The following is a 26,183-nucleotide window of genomic DNA, read 5'->3' on the forward strand; positions in this document are numbered from 1 at the left end:
AACCACATGCCCCAGAGGTTCCCCTTTTGCCTTAGCTGTCAGGAAGCTCACGGCCAAATTGGGACCCAGCCTCCAAAGTCAGCTCATCTTAAGAGACAGAGACCTCTCTTCTTTGCCCCTTTTGGGGTGCCCCTGCTTTTTGTTCCATGTAACGTATACCTTAACGGCTTTGGAGTCCTTTGAAGTCGGTAGGAGAGAGATGACAAATTTAAAAAAACAGCAGGTCGCAGTCCAGGAGACAGAACTTGTTTACGCCAAGGCACTCTGTGCTCTGGTGCCCAGGGACTGGCCCTTCCACGGCTCTGGTGCGGGCTCTTGCCAGTCTGCTGGGGCCACCCAGCCTCTCTGGACCCCTCACTCTCCCTCACCCTGGACCACATCAAGGTCTGATCCTGAGTCTCCTCCAGGCTGAGAGCAGGCGTCGAGTGGGCAGGTGTTACAGCCCATGGTTGCCCACCGGCCACTCTGCTGCGCAGAGCAGCATCTCCCCATACTAGCAAGGAAATCATTGAGCTTGGCAAGAAGCCGTCCTTCCATCTACCCAGCTCCACCTTGCACAAAAATAAAAGAGCTCATGCTTTCTTCTTTCCTTCTTTCTTCCTTCTCCCCTCCCTTCTTCTCCCCACCTTCCCACCACGGACTACACAAAAGACTTAAAACTGTGATTACTGTGATGTCCTCCCTGCCCCTTCATCAGACGGGCAGCCAGTCTCTTATCTTCCAAGCCCTCATTTCCCTTGTTTTGCAAAGGGAGTTAAGTTTTTCATGTTTCAGAGAAAAATAGAGAAGTTAAAAAAAAACTCTGCCAGTAGCCCCGGAAGACAACCCCGAATAAACTTTGTTTTCGAAAGTCTGGGCAGCTGGAACAAGCTCTCAGGCTTCGGTCCACATCTGGCTTGCAGACCTGTTTTGTTTGGGCTTGTAGAGGGTCTTGGAAAGAAAAAATGAACTAGCTGCCAACATTTACAAAGCAGGAGATTTTGCATAAAAGTTTGGATTTCTGGCATCTCTTAAAAGTCTATCGATGCTGGACATGTCTTGTGTCACATGCATGTTACATGTGACAATGACAGGGGGTGGGGAGCAGCTTCAGAGTGACCACACTCTTTGTTTCCCTCATTTACGTCCTCCCCGGCCCCTCGAGGTTGAGACCCCTGGCTGTCTGATGGAGACAGTCAAGCTGGATTGTCTCAAAGGGATGAGGATAAAGGCTGCTGCTTTTAGTGAAAGAGGAGGGTGGCAATTCAAGGGTGGAAGGTTGGATTTCCCAAGACGTGAGGGCACAAGTGTTATGGGGACTTTGGGAATGAGGAAGACCAGGGCTGGCTGGGATACAGCTTCCCAGTGGTGGCAAAGATTTCAGATGAGGGCAGCTAAGCACTAAACTCTGTTTGCTTGGGTGCCACTGCTGTGGTCTCCTGGGCCACCTTCGCCAGAGCACAAGAACATCCCCAAAGGAGCCCCTGACTCCCTACGGACCATGCAAGCCTGGCCAAGCTGTCCTGGGGGCTGCAGCCATAGTGGACTGAAGACCACAGACTTTCCCCATCATCCAGACTTTGTAACCCCTGGGTTTCTCACAGGATCCCCAGGAGTGAGGAGGCACCCTAAGTGAATGACATGGGAATTTGTACTGTTCTTGGACAAGGAGAGCTTGAAGCTGGATTGGATTTGATTAAGCAAAAGAAAGAATATTGCTTGCACCTCAAGTATCCCAGGGTTGTTTACAGATGCCCTGCATGTCTGACATCATTCTTGACTCAGAACAGCCAATAAACAAGTGACATTCATTTTCCTCCCCTCCAACCAGGAATGTGGGGTTTAACTATCAGGTGTCCGGATTACTATTACTACCTAACATTTCATGGTGCCACGAGAGGGAAGAAGCTTCAGTCCCTGGAAGACTGTTTCTAACCCTGGCTGGCTGGTGACATGAGTCAGGAACAGGCATTTGCTGTGTTGACACTGACATGGCGTCATCTGTTACAGCAGCTACTCTCGTCTGACTCAGGGACACACAGAGTGTTCGCTGGTGTGTTACCTCACTGGATTCTGAGCAGAGCCCTGTGAGTTTGCCAGAACAAATACTGATCTCCCTGCTTTGTGGGTTCCCGATCGAAAGCCCTCACCCTTGCCCCGTGTCGCTGCTCCAACCACAGAAGGTCAGACTCAAAGGAACCTTGGAGGCTGGCTCTCTTCCCATTCCACAGATGGGGAAAGGAGGCTCAGAGGGGAGAGAGGATTTACTCAAGGCTGCAGAGCTGTTGTTGGTCAAAAGCTCTTCCTCTAAAGCTTACATGTGACCATTCACCTCCTTACTGGGGAAGGAGAAGAGGGCACCCCCAGGGGAGACTATGAGCACGTGTCTATCTGTGTGCCTGATGCTTGAACGCAGAAATAAACACCCCTGGTAAAGTGGCTGGAAAAAAGGTTCCCAGTTCTCCAACCAGGGTAGGCGTTATTATAGCTAAAGAGACAACAGGGAGGAAGGGAGGGAGAAGAAAGGCTATGTTCAGGGTCTGCTCCTCAATTTCAGGCCATTCAAAGCTGTCCTAAGACTTGGCAATGCCAGCTGTCCACTGCCCTGTGAGCCCAGACAGTCAAATCTCTCCCCAGACCCCTCTTAGAATGCTTGCCTTTCCTCTGGTTCCCAGCCGCGTCTGCACATTAGAATCACTTGGAGAGCTTTAAAAAGTACCAGTGCACAGCCCACCCCAAACCAAATAAATCAGATATCTGAGGGTGGGGCCTAACAGGGTTTTTACAGCTCCCCAGGAGACCCTAATGTACAGCTAGAGGATTACCGTCTTCAGTGACAAGTTTGGAGATCTGAATAACTGACCTGTTGGTCAGGAAAGGAGTGAGGTGATGCTCAAAGTTCACAGAAGACAATCACCCCTGTATTAAGGATGAAGGTCACAATGTCAGGATGGCCCCCACCCCAGCAATGCTCCTGGCTATCACAGTTGCGGGAGCAGATTTTAAAGAATATAATTGGAGAATATTTATCATTATTGCTACTATTTTTGTTGTTGTTTGTGAGCCTGTTTTGCAAAAGATATAACCTTTGTTCAGAAACGTAACCCTTGTAGACACCAGTGCTATAACTCTCTTTGGGTCCAGTCATGACAAGAATAAAATCTCCTAAGATTTTTCTCAAGCAGACCAGTCTTTGTCATCTTGAAGTTGTCCCATACCCACCTGTGATGGTTAATTTTATGTGTCAACTTGACTGGGCAACAGTGCCCCCAGATATTTGGTCAGACATTATTCTGGGTGTGTCTGTGATGGTGTTTCAGATGCATTTAACATCGAAATTGATGGATTGAGTCAAGCAGATTGCCCTTCCTAATGTTGGTGGGCCTCATCTAATCAATTGGGACCTGAATAGAACAAAAGGCTGACCCTCCCCCAAGTGAGAGGGAATTTCTCCTGCTTGACTGCCTTCCAGCTGGAACACTGGTTTTCCCTGCCTTTGGACTTGAACTGAAACATCAGCTCTTCCCAAGTCTCGAGCCCTCTGGCTGCTGGAATGGAACTCCACCATTGGCGGTCTGGGGTCTCCAGCTTGCTGACTGGAGATCTCGGTACTTGTCGGCTTCCATAATCACCTGAGCCAATTCTTTATCACAAATGTCACTCTGTACATGCGTATGCACCCTACTTGTTCTGATCCTCTGGGGAACCATGACTAACATGCCCAGAGAGGACCAGGCACCTGTATGGTGAAAGCTGCTGGAATAATCAAACTTAACATTTCCTCAGTCTTCTCCAGCTGAGGAATGGAGAGTGGGATGGGTAGACATGTCCACCCAGATGAGAAGGTTCCAGGGAACCTCAGGTCACTTGGGACACACAAAATTACTACCAAAGAGATTGAATTAATAATTCTTGAGGGATGTTTCCCTCAAACGAGGATGTTGTGGTGAACTGTTCCTTTCCACTCTCTGGATATGAGCCATCAGAACTGGCACCCCTTCCCTGGAATGGAAATGGAAACACACCAACGAACTCCTTCTGATCCGCTCCCTTTTAAAAATCACAATAAAATCACCAACCTGGGGTCCCACGACCTCATGCCTTAACACAGTTAAGAAGAACATGGTTTGCTTTTGTGTGTTCCAGTCCCGACTTGGAACATCCGAGGCAGCTTAGTCCTGTATAGGTGAATGTCATTAGGACCTGTTGTGTTTACTTGTTTCCATTTTGGATGACCTCTTCCTGACCTTGACCCCTGAGCTGAGGGCTATTTTCCAGGAGCCCGTGGGACCCCACACACCGACCATATGGACCTCACTGTTGCCCTTCCAGTGAGGAGCGAGGACTTGTCTGAGAATTCCTTGGTGCGCAGACTGCCCTGTCTCAGCATCTCAGCTGCTCGTTGACATCATGGGCTCAGCGCCCAGATGCGCCACCGGCTGGAGCAACGTGGCACATGCTCCTTGGAGAGGCACAGGACCACGCTAGCCAAGAGATCCTCTCTCCCTCGGGATCAAACTTGTGCAGATGGTGGCCAGGAGGGGAGAATTCCTGGGGTGCTCTCGGAGGTCACTGTCCCCCTCTTCCTGTCCTGGTGGCAGATCCGCCTGTTCCCTGCCCCTTCTGGTGCCTGGTGCTTCAGCTGTTCCTACAATGCTTGGCTACTTTTTATTTTTGAAAATGAAATGAGCCATAGGGTTTCTATTGCTTGTATCTAAAGAACCTCCATTGGTACACCTCTCTTCCTAAAACACAGGACAGCGTGTCTCTACTGCTATACTTGAATTGAGTGCAAAGTAAGTTGATTTTGAAATATTTAGGAGATTTTCACAGTGCTGTCCCTCCTTCCAGCCCAAACCCCAGCTGGTTAAGGACACCAGGAATATTGGAACACCAAAATTCAGTGGGCTCGCCTGGCTCGGGGCGTCTTCTGAGTGGGCGAGGCTCTCTGAGGGTGAGCAGGGTGTGGAAAGGATGCATGTCCTAGGACTAATTACAGCCTTGTAGCTGGGTCTGCCTTGGGGCGTCCCCTACCCTTCCCCAGGCATTAGAGGCTATGCCTGCTAGCCTGACGGGTGGCCTCTGACTTGCTGGGTGAACACTGGTTAACCCACATCTTGGGGGAAAGGTTATCGCCCCCTGTGGTCCCAGGCTGGTGTAGGGGGAAGAATCTGGGATTTGGGTTCCAATCCTGGCTCTGCCACTTATTAGCTGTGTAGCTTTGAGCAAATGACCTAACCTCTCTGAGCCTGTTTCCCTTCCAATAAAATGAAGACAGTCATATGGATACCCCTATTTCACAGAATCCTTCTGTTATTTGCATGATATTTCATTGTAGTGAAATCATTCAAGGCAGGGAGGCCAGAGCTAGACTGCTGGGTTCAAATTCTGATTTGACCATATAATATCTATGGGACCTTGGGGACAGTCCCTGTCTCACTTTCCCCTTCTGCAAAATGAGAGTGATCGTAGTAGCTACCTATGGGGTCTTTATGAAGACGAAGTGAGTTAATATTTGTCAAGTGCTTTTCCCACTACTTGAGATATCCTAAGTGCCAGGGAGGTTTTTTTTTGTTAAATAAATGCAAGCGCTTGGTAAGAAATCTTGGCTACTATGATCATTATTCCCAGTGTCCAGCTCAGTGACCTGCGAGCATCTGGGGCTCACAAGTGTGTGGATGTCCCCCTCTCAAGGTGTTTTTGCATTCAGGCAGCTGAGTTGGCATGTCACAGGCTGGCTGCGTGGAGGCAGTCCTGCCAGCCCTGGGGCCATTTTCACCCCCAAGAGCGGTCCTCCCCACTCTGTGGCCAGGGGCTTCAGACCCCTCCCCCCACGACCATACTGACCTGGGTTGTCCATGGGAGCCTGGGGAGGGGTGTGAGGAGGATGTGGTTGTCTCAGGCAGCAGAATGGAAAGTAAAGTGGTTGTTTTTCTGCAAAGAGGTGGTTCTGCAAAAATAAGAGGCAGTTAGTGTAAGTGGTGGGAAAGTGTAGAAAGGGCATTTGTGGAATGGAGAGGCTCCCGGGGGACCGAGGCTTCTGACACACTGGAGGGAAGTCTAGATTTATTCAAGAAGGACGTGTAGGGTGCTTGCCACGTGCCAGACACTCTTCTAAACACTTAAACGACTGACTCTTTAATATTAATATTAACCTTGTGAAGTAGGTACTGTTTTCTCCCCATTCTGCAGATGTGGACATTGAAGCACAGAGAGGTTAAGTAACTATTTAAGGTCACATAGTACGGAAAGAAATGAGCACTTGAACTCAGACCATCTGGTTCTGGAGCTCATGCCCTCAGTCGTGACCCCACAGGAGGGACTCCCAAAGTCTGCTTCCCAGAGGGAAACATCCCACAACGGGGAAGCAGAGGGACGTTGAATGAATCCAAGAGCTTGTTGGTTGAAGAAACACAGACACAGACACACACACACACACACACACACACACACACACACACACACACACGGGAAAGCTAATTGAGAGAGAGAACAAAGAGACAATATTAGGAATGATAAACATATGACATTTGTCTGTATGAAGTCTGAACCATCTATATCATACACAGTGTTCTAGGAACATACAAATGACTCAGAAGGCTCTAGAAAAGTTCGAAAAACTGCTTCTATCAGTAACCAGTGAGGAAACAGAAAGCTGTCTAAAAAGTGTTATTTTGGCTCTTAAAAAAGTGGTGTTGGCTCAGAGGACTTCTTTGATAAGTTCTCTCAAACCTGCAGAATAAAGAAAATTTGTATGTCACTTAAACTGTCCCAAAGCATAGAGAAAGAAGAAAAGATTCTCTAAAAGAGCCAGTTTATCCCTGACACAAAAATCTAATGAGGATAGTTTCAAAAAAATAGACGAAGCACTTCACAGCCTCTGGGATAGCTATTTTAAAAGGAAAAACAACAGAAAATAACGAGTGCTGGCAAGGGTGGGAGGAAATGAGGACCCGAGCACATTGTTGGCTGGAACGTAAACTGGAAGAGCTGCAGTGGGAAAAAAAAAGGAATGGTGAGTCCTCAGAATTACCATATGGCTTACCAGCAATTCCACTTCTAGGTAAATACTTGAAAGAACTGAAAACAGGGATTCTAAGAGATACTTGCACACCAGTGCCCACAGCAGCATTATTCAAAATAGCCATAAGATGGAGACACTCAAGAGTCCACAACAGTGGATAAACCAAAAGTGGTCTATACATATAATGGAAAATAATGCAGCCTTAAAGAGGAATGAAATTCTGATACATGCTCCAATGTAGATGAACCTTGAAAACATCATGCTAAGTGAAAAAAGTCAAACACAAAAGGGCAACTATTAAATGATTCCGTTTACATGAGGCATGTAAAACAGGTAAATTGACAAAGACAGAAAATATAATAGAGGTTACTAGGGGCTGGAGGGAGGGAGGAATGGGGAGTTTCTGTTTAATGGGTACAGACTTTCTGTTTGGGATGATGAAAAAATTCTGGAAATGGACAGTAGTGATAACTACACAACATTGTGAATGTACTTAGTGCCACTGAATTGTACACTTTAAAGTGCTTAAAATTGTTAACTTCTGTGGTAGGTATATTTTACCACAATAAAAAAATAGATCAACGTCATCTATAAATAAAGATATGTAATTTTAAATATATGTATATATATGCATGCAAATAAGTAAATATATGTATATAAACATATGTATGTATATGCATGACTGGGATATTGTGCTATACACCAGAAATTGACACATTATAACTGATTATACTTCAATTTAAAAAATACATTTATAAAATAATAAATATCAAGTAATTGAATTCAATGTATTAAAATTATAATGCACTCTGAATAATTTCAGCCCATTGATAATCATAGAAATGAATATTAAAATATATTTAATATTTTATACCATTGACAAAGATTAGAAAAGATAATAACATCAATTGTGGGTGAGGATATGAGAAAATTTGCTGTGTCATATTTAGCTGGCAAGAATGGAAACTGGTATGGCTTTTCTAGAGGGCAGTCAGGCAATGGGTATCAAAATTCAAAATGTGCATACCTTTTGCCCAACCAATTCCACTTTTAGGAATTTATCCTAAGGGAATAATTGGACAAGTGAATAAGGAATGTGTACAACAGTGTTAATTAAAACATTGCTTATAATGGAGGAAAAACCAGAAGACACCTAAAGGTCCAACTACAGAGTATCAATTAAGTGAATTAAAGTAAGCTATTCAGTGGAATACTATGCAGTCATAAAAATGATGATGTATATTTATATTTACTGAATTGAAAAGAGCTTCAGATGTATTTATTTTAAACAGTAGGTAACAAGGGGGAAGATGTAGCTTAAGTGGTAGAGTGCACGCTTAGCATGCATGAGGTCCTGGGTTCAATCCCAGGTACCTCCTCTAAAAATAAATAAACCTAATTACCTCCCCTCCCCCACCAAAATAAAATAATAAAATAATAGACTAATAAATAAAATAAAAGAGAGATATTTATTTTAAAAAACAGTAGGTAGCAGAACAGTTAACATATCTCTAACAGATTAATTTTTTAAAGTATATTTCTAAATTTGCATACATGCATTTAAAAAAGTCAGGAATAACAAAACATCAAAATGTGACCTTGAGGCTCTGGTTCTGGTAGAGATGGAGTAAGTACACATAACTGTAACTCTCCCACTGAATGCAACTAAAAACTCTGGGTAGTATGCATGGAACAGTTATCTGAGGATTCTGAAAAGTAAATGGTAGCAGGCAGAATGGGGAATAAAACCAGTATTTGACGTAAGAACAACCCGGCAGTGAGTCTTCTGCTTTCTCCCCTTCTGTATACCCTAGCCTGGACACAAGGGCAGCCTGAAACTCAGAAGTGTACGCTGAGGGAAGACAGGAAGGGTTAGAAGAAAAGTCTTCTCTTTCTGGTCTGAGGAGCAGAAAAGGGTCCCTTAAGGGTTGGAGAGATGGGGGAATTCCCTTTTTCTTCTCTGTTTTCTCCTACTAGAGCCTCCGGGTAATCCTGGGACAGCAGTAGCAACAACAGTAGTGGCAGTGGTGGCCATGCAGGTGCCCAAAATTCCGAGGAAGGGAATCCTTCTCTCAGACTAGAGAAACTGTGAACCCAAGGGCATGGGAAGAATCCCTATTTTTGCCTCCTTTATCAGAGGACCAAAACTCAGAAATAACAAAGAAAAAATAAAGAGCAAAATTATAGACCTAAATTAAAACATATCAATAATTCATTAAAAGTAAATGATCTAAATACACCAATTAAAAGACAGAGATTGTTAGCATAGATTAAAAAACAAAATCTAAAACAACTATATGCTGTTTACAATAAATTCAGTTCAAATATAATGCCATATATGGTAAAAACAAAAGAACAGAAAAAATATAGTATGCAAACACTAACCAAATGGAAGCTGAAGTGGTTATATTAATATTAGACAAAATAGATTTTAGAGCAAGGAAAATTACCAGGAATGCAGAGAGACATTATGTAATGATAAAAGGATCAATTCATGAAGAAGATATGACAATTCTAAACATGTAGCACCTAACAACAGGGCTTCAAAATACATGAAGGAAAAACTAATAAAACTAAAGGATAAGTAGATAAATCCACAACTGTAGTTAGAGATTTTAACAGTCCTCTCTTAGTAACTGATAGAACAAGCAGATGGAAAATCAACAAGGCTATAGAAAAACTGAATATCATCAACTGAATTTAACTGGCATTTACAGAACACTACACGTAACAATAGAATATAAATTCTTCTCAAGTGTACGTAAAACATTCACCAAGATAGACCATACTCTGGGTCATAAAACAAACCTTAACAAATTTAAATTATAGAAGTTGTACAAAGTAGGTTTTTTCATCATCATGAAATTAAACTTGAAATCAGTAACATAAAGATAACTAGAAAATCCCCAAATACATATATCTTAAACAACACATTTCTAAATAATCCATGGGCCCAGAAAATAAAAGAGGAAGGAACATCTTCCAACTCAGCACTAACCTGATACCAAAACCAGACAAAGACAGTATAAGAACAGAAACCAATATCCCTTGTGAACATATTGAAAAAATTCTCAACAAAACATAAGCAGACTGAACAGAATAGAGAGCCTAGAAATAAACTCACACAACTATGGTCAATCAGTCTTCGACAAAGGAGGCAAGAATGTACAATGGATAAAAAAGACAGACTCTTCAGCAAGTGGTGTTAGGAAAGCTGGACAGCCGCACGTTAATCAATGAAGTTAGAACACTCCCTCACATCATATCCAAAAAGAAACTCAAAGCAGCTTAGAGACTTAACTATAAGACATGACACCATAAAACTCCTAGAAGAGAACATAGGCCAAACATTCTCTGACATAAATCACGGCAATATTTTCTTAGATCAGTTTCCCAAGGCAACAGAAATAAAAGCAAAAATAAACAAATGGGGCCTAATCAAACTGATAAGCTTTTGCACAACAAAGGAAACCATAAACAAAACAGAAAGCCTGCAGACTGGGAGAAAATATTTGCAATTGATGTGACCAACAAGGACTTAATTTCCAAACAGTTCATACAACTCAATATCAAAAAGAAAACATCTGACATAAATCTCAGCAACGTTCTCCTAGGACAGTCCACCCAGGCAATAGAAATAAAAGCAAAAATACACAAATGGGACCTAGTTAAACTCATAAGCTTTTGCACAGCAAAGGAAACCATAAGCAAAACAAAAAGACAACCTAGGGAATGGGAGAAAATATTTGCAAAAGATGAGGCTGACAAGGGCTTAATTTCCAGAATATATATAAACAGCTCATATAACTTAATAAGAAAAAAACAAACCCCCCAACCCCAAAATGGGCAGAAGACCTCAATAGACATTTCTCCAAAGATATACAGAAGGCCAACAGGCACATGAAAGGATGTTCAACATTGCTAATTATTAGAGAAATGCAAATAAAAATTACATTGATACCAGTCAGAATGGCCGTCAACAAAAAGTTTACAAATAACAAATGCTGGAGAGGGTGTGGACAAAAGGGAACCCTCCTACATTGTTGGTGGGAATGTAAATTGGTGCAGCCACTTTGGAGAACAGTATAGCGGTTCCTTAAAAAACTAAAAATAGAGTTATCATATGATCCAGCAATCCCATTCCTGGGAATATATCTGGAAAAGATGAAACTAATTAAAAAAGATACATGCATCCCAATATTCATAGTGGCACTATTTATAATAGTTAAGACTTGGAAGCAACCTAAGTGTCCATAGAGAGATAAATGGATAAAGAAGTTGTAATGTATATATACAATGGAATACTACTCAGCCATAAAAAGGAATGAAGTAATGCCATTTCCAGAAACATGGATGGGCCTAGAGATTATCATACTAACTGAAGTAAGTCAGAAAGAGAAAGACAAATAATATATTGTACCATTTATATGTGGAAGCTAAAAATAATACAAATGAACTTATTTACAAAACAGAAACAGACTCACAGACATAGGAAACAAATTTATGATTACTGAAGGGGTAGTGGAGGGTGGGATAAATTAGGAGTTTGGGATTATTAGATACACACTGCTATATATAAAATAGGTAAACAAGAAGGGCTTACTGTAGAGCACAGGGAGTTATATTCAATATCTTGTAATAACTTATAGTGGAGAAGAATCTGAAAATATATGTATATATAATCAAATCACTTTGCTGTACACCTGAAACTAACACAATATTGTAAGTCAACTATACTTCAATAATAAAAGGAATATTAGCAGACCAAGTCCAGCAATATATAAAAAGAATAATGTATAACAACCTAATGGGGTTTAACATCCCAGAGATGAAAGACTGGTTCAATATTTGAAAGTCAATCAATGTAATCTACCATATTATTGACTAAAAAAGAAAAACTGTATGATCCCATCAATTGATGCAGTAAAAGCATTTGATGAATTTTAATATTCATTCATGATAAAAATGTCCAGCAAATTAGGAATATAAGAGATCTTCATTAATCTGATAAAGGGCATCTATAAAAAACTCCATGGCTAATATACGTAATAGTGAAAGACTAAATGTTTCCTCTCAAAGATTATGAAAAGGCAAGAACATTCACTCTCACCACTCCCATTCAACAATTTAACATAGTATTGGAAGCCAGTGTAATAGGGGGAAAAACATAAAGTAAAAGAGATACACAGATTGGAAAGAAAGAAATAAAACTATTTGCAAATAATAGAACCCTATTTGCAGGTGACAAGTCTACACTAAAAAAAATCCCAAAAAATTTACCAAAAAATCTGCTAGAACTAATAAGTGAACTTGGCAGGATCACAGAAAATAGTGCCAATATACAACATCAGTCATATTTATATAGGCTGAAAATGAACAACCGGAAACCAAAATTAAAAACACAATGCATTTAAAATAGCTCCAAAAGGAAACAAAAACACTTAGGTATAAATCTACCAAAACATGTGTAGGATCTGTATGATGAAAACTACAAAATGCTGAAAAAAGAAATCAAAGACTGAAATAAATGGAAACACACAGTATGTTCATGATTTGGAGGACCCAATGTAGTTAAGGTGTCAATTCCCCCTAAATTGATTTATGGATTTAATGTAATTTCTTTTTTTTAATCAATAGAAAAAATTTTAATTAGGTTTATTCAGATATAATTTGCACATCAGAAAATCCATTCACTTAAAGTGTATAATTCAATAGTTTTCAGAAGGATTTAATGTAATTTCAATGAAAACACCAGCAGTATTTTTTTGTAGATACAGACAAGTAGATTTCTAAAATGTATAAGGAAGTGGAATAAATAGCCCAACAATTTTGGAGAAAAAAAAAACATTTGAGGGGTCACATTCCTATTTTAAGAATTATTATCAAGTTATATTAGTAAAAGATTAGACATGGGGGGAGGGAGGGTATAGCTCAGTGGTAGAGCGATAAAAACCTAGTTACCTCCCCCTGCAACCCCTGCAAAAAAAAGATTAGACGCAGACCAATGGAGCAAAATAGAGTGTCTAGAAATAGACACATACAGACACGGCTAATTGATTTTTGACTAAACTGTAAAGCCAAGTCAATGGAGAAAGGCTAGTCTTTTCAACAAATGATGCTGGAACAACTAATTATCAATATACAAAAAAAAAAAAACTTGACTTAAACTCACATCTTAAACCAAAATGAACTAAAAATGTATCACAGGATGTAAAATGTAAAACAATAACCTTTTAGATGAAAACATAGGAAAATGTCTGTGACCTTGCATTATGGAAAGTGTTCTTAGATATAACACCAAAAGTATGATCTATAAAAGAAAAAATTGATAAACTGACTTCACCAAAATTAAAACCTTTTGCTTTGTGAAAGATACCTTTAAGAAAATGAAAAGACAAACTAGAGCCTTAGGGAAAATACTCAAATCACACATCTGACAAAGAACTTGTATCCTGGATACATAAAGAACTCTCAAAACTCAGCAGTAAGAAAATAATACCTTCAAATGGACAAAATATTTAAACAAATAGTTCATCAAAAAAGATGTGGATGGCAAATAAGCACAACAAAAATGCATATTAGCCTTAGGGGAATGAAAACGTATATTTACACAAAAACCTGTCCACCGATATGTATTGCATCTCTACTCATAACTGCCCCAAACTGGAAACATTGTCTTTTGGAGGGGGGAGGGGTAATTAGGGTTTTTTTTTTTAAGCTTTTTCTTTTCTTCTTTTTTTTTCAAACTGGAGGTACTGGGGCTTGAACCCAGGACCTCTTGCATGCTAAGCACACACTCTACCACTGAGTTCTACCCTCTCTACCCAAAACTGGCAACAATCCAATGCTTTCAACAGGTGAATGGAAAAGCAAACTGTAATATATTCATATGGCAGAATACTCGGCAATAAAAAGAGATGAACTATTGATTCACTCAATGACATGCGTGAGCCTCAAAGACACGATGCTGAGCGAAAGAAGCCAGACTCAGAAGATTACACGCTGTACGCTTCCAGTTTTACAACATTCTAGAAGAGGAAAATAGGGTCAGAAAAATAGGTCAGTGTTTGTAAAGGCTTGCGATGGGGAGGGGGTTGACTACAGAGGGGCAAGAGGGAACTTCTTGGGGTGATGGCACTGCTCTGTATCCTGATTGTGGTAAAATCTATACATGCGTTAAAACTCATAGAACTGTATAGCAAAAAACTCACTTTTACTGTATACAAAATTTTAAAATAAAAAATAAAAGCATTTAAAAAAAGAGAGAAACCTACATCATCATTTGTAACCAGCATTACATGCTTGTGTGCTTAAATTTTTTTTGTATTTTTTTTTTTTTTTACCAAATTCTAGAATTTACTAATAAGAAAAGGAATGCTTGTTCAATGGGGCTCTCAGAGCTTTGTAAAACCAGATCATTTACACACAAGACGCAACTGCCTCTTGGAAAACACCTGAGGAACTGATGTGGAAAAGTGACATTTCGATGTATACCCTTTTTACCACTTTAATTTTTTTAAACTTGTGTGTGTTTTATATGTTCGAGAAGCAAATAAGCCTCTATATCTAATTACCAATTTATGGGAAATACAGAACATGCTGCTGCATCCACCAGGAGGCCAAATCCAGGCTCTGAGAAACTCTGCAGGACACTGTTTTCTTTAACAAATCGCAGGGAAGATGGGGCGATGGTGGGGAAGGGAGATGGGAAACTATATGACCGGAGGTGGTGGCGGCTATTGACTAACCGGACTTAACAGACATTATCAACCAAGTGGACGTGTGAAAATCTTGTTTCAATCTCAATTCAAACCATTACCAAAAACTACGGCATTCGAGACAACTGGGAATTTCAACACAGAAATTAGGGCGGAGGGAGGTAACAGTATTGCAGTTCTGTTCGGGAAAAAAAAAAAAAGCTGTTATCTTTTTTTAAATTAAACTTTCCACACTGAGATAATCAAAGATTCATACGCAGTTGTAAGAAATAATACGGAGGGAGCCCACGTGTGCCTTACCCAGTCCCCACCGTGGTAACATCTTGCCAAACTGCAGGGCAAATACCACAACCAGGATATTGACATTGGTAACTTTTTAATCAGATTTCCCCAGTTTGACTTGTACATATTTGTGTATTGTGAGTCCTTTATCTTTTAATGATACACACTAAACTACAAAAAAATAAAAAGTGGTATCACTTACCCATAGGCATTGGGGTTACAGGTCATTTCCATTTTCATACATTTCTACATCTGATTTCTCAGTATCAAGTATGTTTGACTTTATTTTTATTATGGGACAGATGGCTCACCCAAGAGAGAGCCGACATATATGTAAGCTGCAAAGCATAATAATAAAATAGACCCCTGTGACCTCACCACTCAAAGACACAGCCATTGCATTGCACTGTGTGTGTACCTTATATTTGAGGGTGGGGATGATAAAACAATAATGATAAAACTGTTAAAATAATTGCTCCTCTCTCCCTTCCTGGGTCCCCGGGACTGCTGTGCTGTGAGGCTGACCGTGCTGAGCCGCTGGGGGAACTGACTGGGGTCTGAAGAATCAGGTTAAATCCCAGGCCCCGCCCTTCCGCCTATGCGGCCCGTCGCGGGCCTCTCCGAGCTGCAGGCTCCTCCCGTTTGTGAGATGGACATGCAAGAAGCACCACGCAGAAAGAGTAGACACTGAAATCAGAATGAACTATGAAAATCCAAACATGAGAATTTGACAGTGAGAGGAAGACCCTGGGGCCTTCAGCAGTGGGGACAGGGCCGATCCAGGTCCTGACCCCAAATCCAATGGTGGAGGGAGGCCCAGAGGAGCTTCCGAAGTGGGACCCAGGAAATCATGTTCCCAAGCCCTCTCCATTACCTAGGCCAACCCCACAGCCCCACTGGGCCCAAGCCACCATCATCTCTTGTTCAGATTACGGCGGTGCCCCCAGTGGGTCTCCCAGCTTCCCCTCTTTCTCCGTACAATCCAGCCCCCAATTAAAGCCCTCCAATGACTTCTCTTAGACCTTACAATAAACTCCACACCCCTCATCTGGCCTAAACCTTGCCTGGTCTGGCCCCAGCGTCATCTCATCCTGCTCTCCCTCTGGCTTGCCAGGTTTCACCACACAGCTCTTTGTGTTTCTCCAGTTTGCCAAGCTCAGCCCTGCCTCAGGGCCTTTGCATGCCTCTGCCTGGAACACTTTTCTCCCAAGCTTTCCTCACAGCTAGCTCCTTCTCAACATTCGGTCTCATCTTAAACGTCACCTCCTCAGAGAGGCCTTTCCAGCCCAGTCTTTCTACAATGGCCCTCCCTGTCATGCTCTACCACACTCTTTTATTTTATTCACAGCATTCATCACAGAAATTTTTATTCACAGAAATTTTCCCGTGTAATGATTCATTTTCTGGGCTCCTCATTAGAATGTGGGCTCCACAAACACTGGGTTCCAGAGTGTCTTATTCACTGCAGCATGCCCAGGGTTTGGGGCAGTATTGGCACCCAGTAGACGGTGCATAAATATTTTGGAGAAATATTTGAAGTCACATGTCCAATGAATGATGAATCGGGGCTACAGCTCAGATCTCAACCGGGGGTGTGCGGTCACAGCCACCTACCTTGCTCTCCACACCCCTTTGTCCCCTGCCCCAGACTTCACAGAGCACCCTTTGCCCTAGGAAAATAAAATGAACACACAAGCCAGCTTCTGTCCAGGTGGAATCAGCTAATAATAAACATCGAGCAGCCTCAAGGGAAAAGAAATCACAAAGATACAGATTAAAAGAGGAATGTATGGGTCAGGACTTACTGTGTAAAGCTGGGGGTGGTCTGGGCTGATTTTTAATTGAGAGTAAAATTCTAAGGAGCTAAACAATCACTGTCAGAAAGCCTCCTTATTTATTCTTCTATTCATTCATTCGCTCACTCATTCACTCATCAAACATTTTTTTCAGTGCTCATATATATATATATATATATCCGTACAGGTACTAGGGATGCTCTGTGCCACCCTATTGTCCCTCTGCAGGGACCTCTGTAATCTAGTTCCTGTCCTCTGGGGCTGCTGACCACACCAGTGCAGGGGACAGCCCTCAGGGGTCAGGCTTGCACCAAACAGGAAGCAGAAGCAAGCAGAACCCAGGTCACTCGCAAAGCACACCAGTATCTCATTTGCTCAGGATGACATGAATTTCTCAGGAAATAAAGCTTGCCCGTTTAAGCACCCAAACGTGCCTCTGAGGGTTTCTCGATGAATCTCATGGAAGCCGACCACACATACCCTGCCGTAACACGGTGAAGACTCCACGGGTGGTGGGTAGGTGAAGGGAGCCTCCATCCTACCCTGAATGACACCTGTGTTCTCAGGTACAACCCCTGTTTCAGCAGTGGGGGTGGCACCTTGCACACAGTGGGTGGATGGAGCTGCCGTCCAGCCCACCGCCTCACTGGCCTCTTGGTAATTTGCCCAGCCAGCGAGGGCGAGGTTTGCTAATTCATCCGAAGAGGCGCTTCCTGGAGTTTGTTCAGAGGCGATGCTTCTTTCTAAGTTGATCAAAGTCTCCTCTGCGTTGGTGGCTGCCCTGATGCTGTCTCTGATTTTGCACCCACCTGTCAATCTGCAGAAGGCCGGGAAGCCACGGCATTGCTTGTATGTAAAATATGGAGGCAAAGCCTGAGAAACTGAGCTAAGAAAAGAGCATGAACTCCCACTCACGGATGTGGAACATCTATTTGGGTTGCTCCGAGGCCCTCTGTCTCTCTTCCAGCTCCTGGCAGTGCTTTGAGTGACTGATTACTGAGTAAATCCAACAGTACCTACGGAACACCGGCCACATGGCAGAAATCGTGCCAGGCCTGAGTGTTTAGAGATAAATAAAGGAGACACAGTCCTTGCCCTCAGGAGCTGGGGGTCTACCGGCCTGTGACTTTTTACTGACTGCAGTGTGGCCTGACTCGCCACATTCTCGGCCCACAATTGGCACACTGGCCCTGATGCCCACAACAAGCTTGACAACACACTGATTTCTCAGATTCGTGAAGTGCATGGTAATTAGCAGTTAGCCATTAATAAATAATTAAATGGCCTTCACCGATCAGGCACACTTTCATTGTTTTTACAAAAACTTGTGTGTCCTCCAAGCCTCCCACAGCCTAAACAATAAGATCTTTGCCTGAGTTGCTTTTTAGGAACTCGAAGTCAGCTATATCCAGTTTGGGCCCGAGCCCTTTAAGACTGGCTGAGACCATGGACTCTCCCTCCGGGGGTGCGCGAGTGTCCACCTGGTGCCCATTTGACATCAGAGGCCCAAAACCTCCACCCTCAGGACATGCCAATGGTGCCGTTTTCCAAACACGTGTCGCGTGAAGAAGCCTGTAGCTTAGTTGCACCTGTGCAGAATGAGGATTACCTCACCTTTTTCTTTCCACTCACCTTTCCCCACGGTCCTCATGCCCCATCTTTATCTCATAAATACCCCGAGGCCCTCGCCTTCAGGGACACAGAGCTGAGATTTTGTCCTCCTGTCTCCTCCCTTAGCTGCCCTGTGAATAAATCCTTTCTTTGCTGCAAGCCTTGGCTTGCTGGGCGTCGGGCAAACGAACCTGGTTCAGTAACATTCACACGGGGCGCCCAGAGACGTACTCCGCCTGGTATGCTGCTAGACTCCACCGCGCACGTTAAACACTGTGCCCAGGGCAAACGTCTGGAAGGTGCACAGGCCACACAGTGAGAAGCAAGGTTCCTACTTTCCCAGAAGAAGCCACGGTTATAGAAAGTTGGAATCCACAGCCCACATTTAAAAGTCAGATTTCACATGAAAATCAAGATTCTCAGCTTTTACTTAAAACGAGTAGCTAGAATATCTGGAAATGCCAGATCCACAGTTCCCCACGGAAGCAGTCAGTGGGCCTTGGACTGCAGCTGCCCCCCGGAAGGGCCATGCACCCCACTTCTGCTGGGTCCACCACTGTCAGCTAGTCTGTGGCATCCTTCACGCTCCCTGCTGGGCTCTTGGAGGCAGACAAGCTGGCAACCCACGAGAGATACAGATCTTCCTCATCTTACAATGGCGTCCCACCCCGACAAACCCATCATACGTTGAAAATATCCTAAGTCAGAAATGCACTGACCACACCTGCCCTATGGAACATCACAGCTTAGCCTCGCCCACCTTGAACGTGCTCAGAACACTTCCATGAGCCTACAGGTGGGCAAAATCATCTCACACAAAGCCTATTTGATGTAAAGTGTTGACAATCTCACATAATGGATTGAATACTGTCCTGAAAGTGAGAAACAGAACAGTTGGGTGCAGAACAGCTGTAAATGTATTAGTCGTTGACCCTCATGACTGCGTGGCTGAACGAGTGCTGCTCTGCCCAGCGCTGAGAGAGGACAGTACACTGTATCTTGAGCCCGGGAAAAGATCCAAATTCAAAATTTGAAATACGTTTCTACTGAATGCACATTGCTTTTCCACTATTGTAAAGTCAGAAAATTTTAAGTCGAACTATCGTAAGTCAGGGACTGTCCACTGTGGCTCAAGTCTCAGTTCTCAGAGAGGAGAGTTAATTACAGGCCCTGGGGTTGCCCCGTGGGGCCATGTGAGTCATTGGACAAACATTTAAGGTCCACCTCTCTGCTTCTGCACAGCACCTGACGCTCTGTGTTGTGACTGTCAGGTGCTCGTGTGAAGACAATATGGGGTCCCTGTCCCCAAGCCACTCTCAAATGAGGGAGCAGAAATAAGTCTGTTTGGCATGGTTGCTACAGCAAATGGCACAGGAAACAGAGATGTGGATGCTCAGAATACTGGTAGAGACAGCAGTACCATGGGAAGGAGGACCCAGACACAGTGGGAAGGACATTGTGTTCTGCCACACAGCGCCACACGTCACATGGCGGGCACCTCTGCCACCTGTGCGGGGGATCTGTCTCAGTTCCATCGTGGATGACTGACGGTGGCTTCTGTGCCACTGATTAAGCAAATGGCACATCAGAGCTCAGCTCACAAGCCCCTGCCCTCTCCCAGTTCCCCTGGTCACAGCAAGAACATGACATCACAGGACAGAAACACACCAGCTTCTGCCACCAGTCGGGAAGATTCCCAGCCGCGGGTACAGGCAACACAGAAATCGGCCAAGGGGCAAATCCCCACAACCTGGGAGGAGCTCCCCGGTCACCGCACTGACGCCCCCTCCCGTGACTCCCTGGGCCGTTCACGCCTTGTCTGATTTGTTCAATAGTTACCGAGCCTTATCTGCCCTACAGACTCGAGGTAAGAGAACCAGGTCTTCAGCTGAAGACCAAATAAAGGGATGGAATCATTCATTCACACAATGAATATTTACTGAGCCCCTTCTGGTGTTAGACACTGTTCCAGGTCCTGGGGCTGTGGCAATAACTTAAGGTAGGTTCCCCTCTCGTGAGTATGTAGTGAGGGTGGAGGGAAAACCAAAGACGCCATAATTAAGTTGGGCATTAGATGCTGACCAGTGCTGCGGGACTAAGGCTCAGAAGGGGAATGGGAGGTTCCAGAACTGGGGGTGGGGTGTGGTTTTAAAAGGTCTCCCTAAGGAGGTGATATCCAAGTAGAAGCCATCAGGAGGAAGGGAGCAAGGAAGGCGTTATCTGCAGGAAACACATTCCAAACGAAGGGAACAGCCAGCCAAGCGCTGAGGAGGATGGAGCCCAGCATTTCCCCAGGACGGTGCGGCAGGGGGCGGTGGGCGAGGGGGCAGGGGGAAGGTGCTGGCAGACAATCCTCCATGGGTTTGTGCCTGCCGCGGGGTGGATTTACTTGCCAACCACAATAATAGAGGCAATGTCTCCCTGCAGAAGTGGCAGGTTGCTGGCAGCCCACCGTGAAGACTGGGGGTTTCCTGTGCACAGGGGTCCTCAGCTGTGACACACAGCATCCTCTTGGGGCCACCTCCGCGCTGCTCCCAGGGGACCTGGGGGCAGGACACTCCTGCTGCTCGTTGTGTGAGTAATAAAGACTTTGGTCTCTGACTCTACAGAGTCCAGTGTTTTCTGCCAGTGTCCCTAAAACTGGGGCCGACTAACTGGTTAGTTATGAATAGGGCAGAATCTCAGACCCTTCACAGCTCTTGACAGACAGACAGGACCAGAGACAAAGAATGAATGGATGAACGAATGAACTGGGACTCAGGACATTCCTTCATTAACACAGAGCGTTAGCACCAAACAGTCCTCGGGGCGGGTGCAAACACCCGGCTGGTCGCTGCCTTGGGGTAAGACAGGCCTGAGGACGGGCGCAGAACCGCAGAGGTGGCTCTCCGGCCCGCGGCAGGAAGCAGCAGACGGGACCCCGCTCACAGACACTGCTGCCCGTGCTGTCTGAGCGCGGGGAAGGCTTCCCGGCTGGAGGAATGGCTGCAGAAAGCTGGGTTTAGAGGGCCTGGGGAGGCCTGGCTCTGGGTCAGTGTTTCTCCATGAAGATCCCAGCTTTGGATGAACCCCTGCCCACCCCCCAGCCCCCTGCCCCCACTGCTGGCTCCTAGGCCGGACTGTTCAGACAGAAGAAGCCACCACTCAGACCCCCCACGGCCACCCCTTGGACTAAAGCCTGGGAAGAAAGACGTGCAGTTTCTCAGGCCTGCACCTCCGCCCCCCGCCCCCGTCCTCTGCCCGCTGCCCTGGCGCAGAGAGAAGGGCCCCTGCCACGGAGACCCACACCCTTCTCCTCCCACCAGTGCTGCCTCCGCCCACGGTGTCGGGGACACATGCCATTTCCAGGACTCTGATTTTTTCTCTCCGTGGAGACAGACTTGCCAGACCACACAGCCAGCGCTTCAGCTGAGAGCACGTGATTAGTGGGCTCACAGGGAGGGGACGAGGGGGTGGAAACACAGAGCTCAGGGTCCCCAGGGGTCCCCCTCAACCCTTGTCCCCTGAGGCCTACTGGGGTTTCCAGATTCCCAAGGGCCTGGGGAGGTGAGGGCCCTGCTCCCAGCTGTCCCCTGAGGACCAGGCAGGCCCGCTTCCTCTGCTGTGTCTGCTGCTGGCCGGGCAGGAAACACCTGGATGGGAGACAGCCAGTCTAGGGGGGAGGAGAGCATTGTTCCCCAGGGTAGGGGGCCTGGGAAGACTCTGACAGGGCCTAGATACAGACCAGGAAGCCCAGGGACCAGGTGGCCACCAGGTCACCAGGAGGTGACAGAGGAGACTGGCAGGCCCGGTGGGAGGCCATGGGGCAGAGTGGAGGGGCAGGTAGCATTTGGTGCTGGACCGCCTGGGTTCCAAGGCTCTCTGTTGCTATGGCAGCATGTCACTTAAATCCTTTGTGCCTCAGTTTCCCTATCTTTCAAGAAGACCTAATAACAGCACCTACCTCGGAGGATGACAGTGAGGACTCAGTGAGATGATATTCAAAAGACAGAACTAAAGAAACGCGACAAGCTCACGCTGGTGAGCCCTCCGTAAACCCCACGCGTTAGCTGCAAACTGAATCTCCAGCTGCTCTTTCCCGACGTCCACACCCACTTTCCTCGTCTGGATTTGCAGACTTGGTCCCCCTCACTGGGATGCCTGTTGCCCCCTCTCCGCACACAAGCCCTCCCTCTCTCTCAAGGCCCAGGCGCCACTTTCCGCAGAGCCCGCCCTGATCCCGCACCTGGGGTGCTCTCCCCGCTCGCACACACGCCTCGCCATGCCTGCGGCCCCGGCACCTGTTACTTTCTGTGTTAGTCACGTGTAGCCGTGTCTCAGCCCCTCACCGGCCAGGCAGCTTCTTGAGAATGGAGACACAGCTTTGGTCGGACTCTGGCGCCGCCTGCACACGGAGAAGATGCTCGATTCATGTGTGTGGAGAGAGTCGGCAAGACTGTCACCAAATTTCCCCTGGAGGGGGATGGACAGATGATGTCCCAGGAGGGGCACAGACGGGGACCCAGAAGATTCACTCTGAGCCCAACGCCTTGCATACCCGCTCTGCAATCTTTGGCGAGTTACTTCATCTCTCTAAGCCTCAGTCTCCTGATATGTAAAATGGGCATTAAAACACACATGCCGCCTTCCTCCGATTGCCTGTGAAGATCCCGTGGGATAATGAATGTATTCTGTAGCAACAGGTATGAATAATTCGTCCTGTTATTATTGGCATTTACAGGATCCCGAGAAGAAAGGAGAGGTCTTTGCACAGGGTCCTGTGTCCTTTCTTCTTGTGAAAATGGGTTGAATAATCTAAACTTGCAGAGTGGTCCTAGTAGCCACCACATCTGGGCGACCCTTCTCAGAAAGGATGGGTGTGTGTTCATAAGAACCAGGGGTGTCTCAGCCCCTCGCGGGCTCGCCTTCCAGCATCCTTCCTCCCAGAAGCTGCCTCTCCCAGCTCCCTCCCTGCAGACCCCACCCCAGCAGGTACCTACCTTGGCTCAGCTGCAGCTCAGCTCCCCACGTCCTTCTAGCAATCGGCTCCCTGCACTCCTGCCCAGGGAGGCGCCAGCCCCAGATAATCCGGTGTCTTGGAGGAGCCCTGACGGGTGTATGCAGCCTGCAGCTCTGCAGAGAAAAGCCCAGTGTTGCACAGGCCTGGCTCTGTCCCCTCCCCTTCCTTCCCCTTCCCCATGACCCTCAAAGCTCCTCCCAGAACACATCCTGCTGTGAGGTTGATTTCTAGAGAAGCATCTGTGGTCAGCCACGGTCACTGGAGGTTCTTTATTCTGATCGGGTGGGAGGAGGCACCTCCACTGCGACCCCCTCTGGTGTTGATGCTGCAGGAAGCCCTGACCTCCTTCCCAACCACCCTTGACCCCGACACTGACATTGGGATGGCCCACAGGCTCCCCCAACGCAACATGTACAAACCCAGCTCCTCATACCCTCATACCCACTTCTCTGCTCCTCATTTCAGAATCAGAAACCCGGGTGTCACCCTTTACACCTCCCTCTCCCTCACCTGTTACACCTAAATGGCAACAAGTCCTGTTACTGTTTCATGGATCGTCCCTCTTTTTTTCTATCCCCAGGGCTGTCAGGAGCCACCGCTGTCTTTCTTCTAAATTACTGCAACTGTCCAACGTCTCCCTGCCTCGGCCGCACAGCCAAAGGTCTCTTTCTGATAGTGAAACACAATCTGATCACATTACACTCTTCTTACAACCTTCAATAGCTCCCTATTACCTTCAAGACAAGGGCCAATCTCCTTAGCATGACTTGCAAGGCCCTTCTCCATCTGGTTCTTCCTTAATCCCCAAACTCAGGCTTTATCCCCTCACTTGGATGCCTCCCAGAAGTCTTGAAGACTGCACTTCCTTAATGATCCAGGCTGTCGCTCAGCTCCAGGCCTTCACATGTGTGGTGGGATCGCTTCCCAACCTTCCTCCCTGCTCACCCTAGTCAGTCCCAAAGAGGGAAAAACAGGTCAAGGAGGCCAGAGGAAAAGTGGAGCGCCGTGAAAGCGGTGGGGGGGGGGGTGTTGGGGGCAGCATCAAGGACATGACGGTCAACGGTGTCCAAGATGGCAGAGAGAACACAGACGGAGAACGCAAAAAAGCATCTGCTGACCTTGAGGACTAGGGGAGGCTGGTGCCGGGGAGCGGATCACCTCCAAGGTGCCACAGTTGCTAGTTTGTCACATTCTTCCTTTTTCTCACATTTTGAAGCCAAGCAATACTTGGGGGAACCACTAACACATTTCTAGACCTTTGAAGAACTCACAGACTCCATGCCGTCATCTGATTTGGCCTAATGGGTAAACGACCCTGGAGAGAGGGGGATTGCTGACAGCACAAAAGCCTGGATTCAGCTGCACCTGAAGCCCTGATGCTAGATCTACTCTTAACTGTTGAACCATGTGATCCAGTAAACGCGCCCTCTTCCCTTTTTGATTAAGACTGTTTACTTTGGGTTTCCGACACTTGGGCTTCTCCTTTGCAACGAAAGGAGAAGTCAGTGACCTTTCTCTGAAAGGGCTGAGTGGGTCTGCTGCATCCTTCACTTTGAAGAAGAGGCCATTTGAAGAAAGAAAAAAGTCCAGAAATTTAAATCATTTGCTCTGTGGTTCAGCTTTTCTCCCATATCTGCTTCTTTTCTGTCCCACTCCTGTGACTGGACTCGCATTTTCTCCTGCCTCTTTGTAGCTGAGTTCTTCGGTCACATGCCTGCCTCATCTCTCTGCTCTCCCCCAGCCAGTTCTGGGAAAGCAGAGGCTAGGTCTGATTCATTATTCTAGCCATCACAGGATAAGAGAATGTTAAGAGAAGGTTTGGCTCATTCAATAAAACAAATGGCTGGCCGGATGAATGAATGAATGAATGAGGGAATGAATGAATGAAATGAGTAAGTCCAGGACAGGATAAAGGACCAAGACCTCAGCGCCTGCAGGTTCAGGACTCAGCCCGCAGTGTGGCCATCGAGGGCGCTCCCCCTCCTTATCAGCTTTGGCCTAACTGAATCGGAAATCACGAGTTGATATCAGCCTCTTCTGGCCACATTGGTCCTCTTATCATCAGCTGCTCTCTCTGCAACCACTTTGGGTGTGGCAGCCATGGAAGGGGCTGCTTGGTGGCCGTGGACAGCCCCAGAGCTGTCCCTGCAAGGAGGAGCTGAGGAGCTGGTAGCCAGCCAGGAAAAGAGAGTGGAGAGGAGGCAGGGAGAGGAAGGACCGAGGCCCCCACATCTGCTCCCAGAACACCACCCTTATCATCATCAAGGCGGTGGCACTGCCCCTCTGATCCCAGTGACGCCTCTTCCCTCCAGATGCTCTCCTTAGGGTTTGGTTAATCTGGGTTCTCCAGGCTGTGTTGTTGCCAAGTTTCCCATGTGCAACCAGTCTCCCAGGAGCAGCTCTTTTCCCCAGCAAGACTACATGATGCGTCAGCATCAGAAGAAAGTCAGGGTCCCCCTCCTATTCCTCGTCGGTAACCCAAGGGATTGGACAGTGTGTCTGCAAAGCCCTCACTGGCTTTCTCCAGCTTTCCCCCAGACAGTCCTGGTTCTGGCCTCAGAGACCTGCAGCTACAGTTTTGCTCAGAGAAGGGCCCTGGTCCCCGTGATGAGAGGCCCCTTTCCTTGGGGGTTAGGGGTGGGGAGCAGGGAGGGGGTGGGGTGGGGTAGGGCTGCTCCCCTCCCCTCCCTCCCACTTCCCTCTCTCCAGAGGTCTCAGGGGACCCCTGGGGCCAGCTCTTGGGCCTGAGCGACATTCATTCACTGAGGGCTTCC

General features: G+C 46.1%; 1 protein-coding gene across 10 annotated transcripts in view; it reads right to left on the reverse strand.

Annotated features, from left to right (window-relative positions):
- The window catches only part of LOC105098995 (phosphoinositide 3-kinase regulatory subunit 5), a 120,496-nt gene that overhangs the window by 27,543 nt on the left and 66,770 nt on the right, over positions 1-26,183 (reverse strand). For all 10 annotated transcript variants that reach the window (XR_010384493.1, XM_064495257.1, XM_064495255.1 and 7 more), the window contains 3 exons: positions 23,390-23,522; positions 22,739-22,794; positions 5,827-5,929 (listed from right to left, as the gene is read on the reverse strand). Coding sequence is in view for 9 of the 10 variants with exons in the window: in XM_064495257.1 (XP_064351327.1) it covers positions 5,827-5,929; positions 22,739-22,794; positions 23,390-23,522 (292 nt within the window). In the remaining variant the exon portion in view is untranslated. The remainder of the gene's footprint in view (positions 1-5,826; positions 5,930-22,738; positions 22,795-23,389; positions 23,523-26,183) is intronic.

This window comes from Camelus dromedarius, chromosome 16, assembly GCF_036321535.1.
Source record: "Camelus dromedarius isolate mCamDro1 chromosome 16, mCamDro1.pat, whole genome shotgun sequence".
In the NCBI taxonomy this organism is placed as follows: domain Eukaryota; kingdom Metazoa; phylum Chordata; class Mammalia; order Artiodactyla; family Camelidae; genus Camelus; species Camelus dromedarius.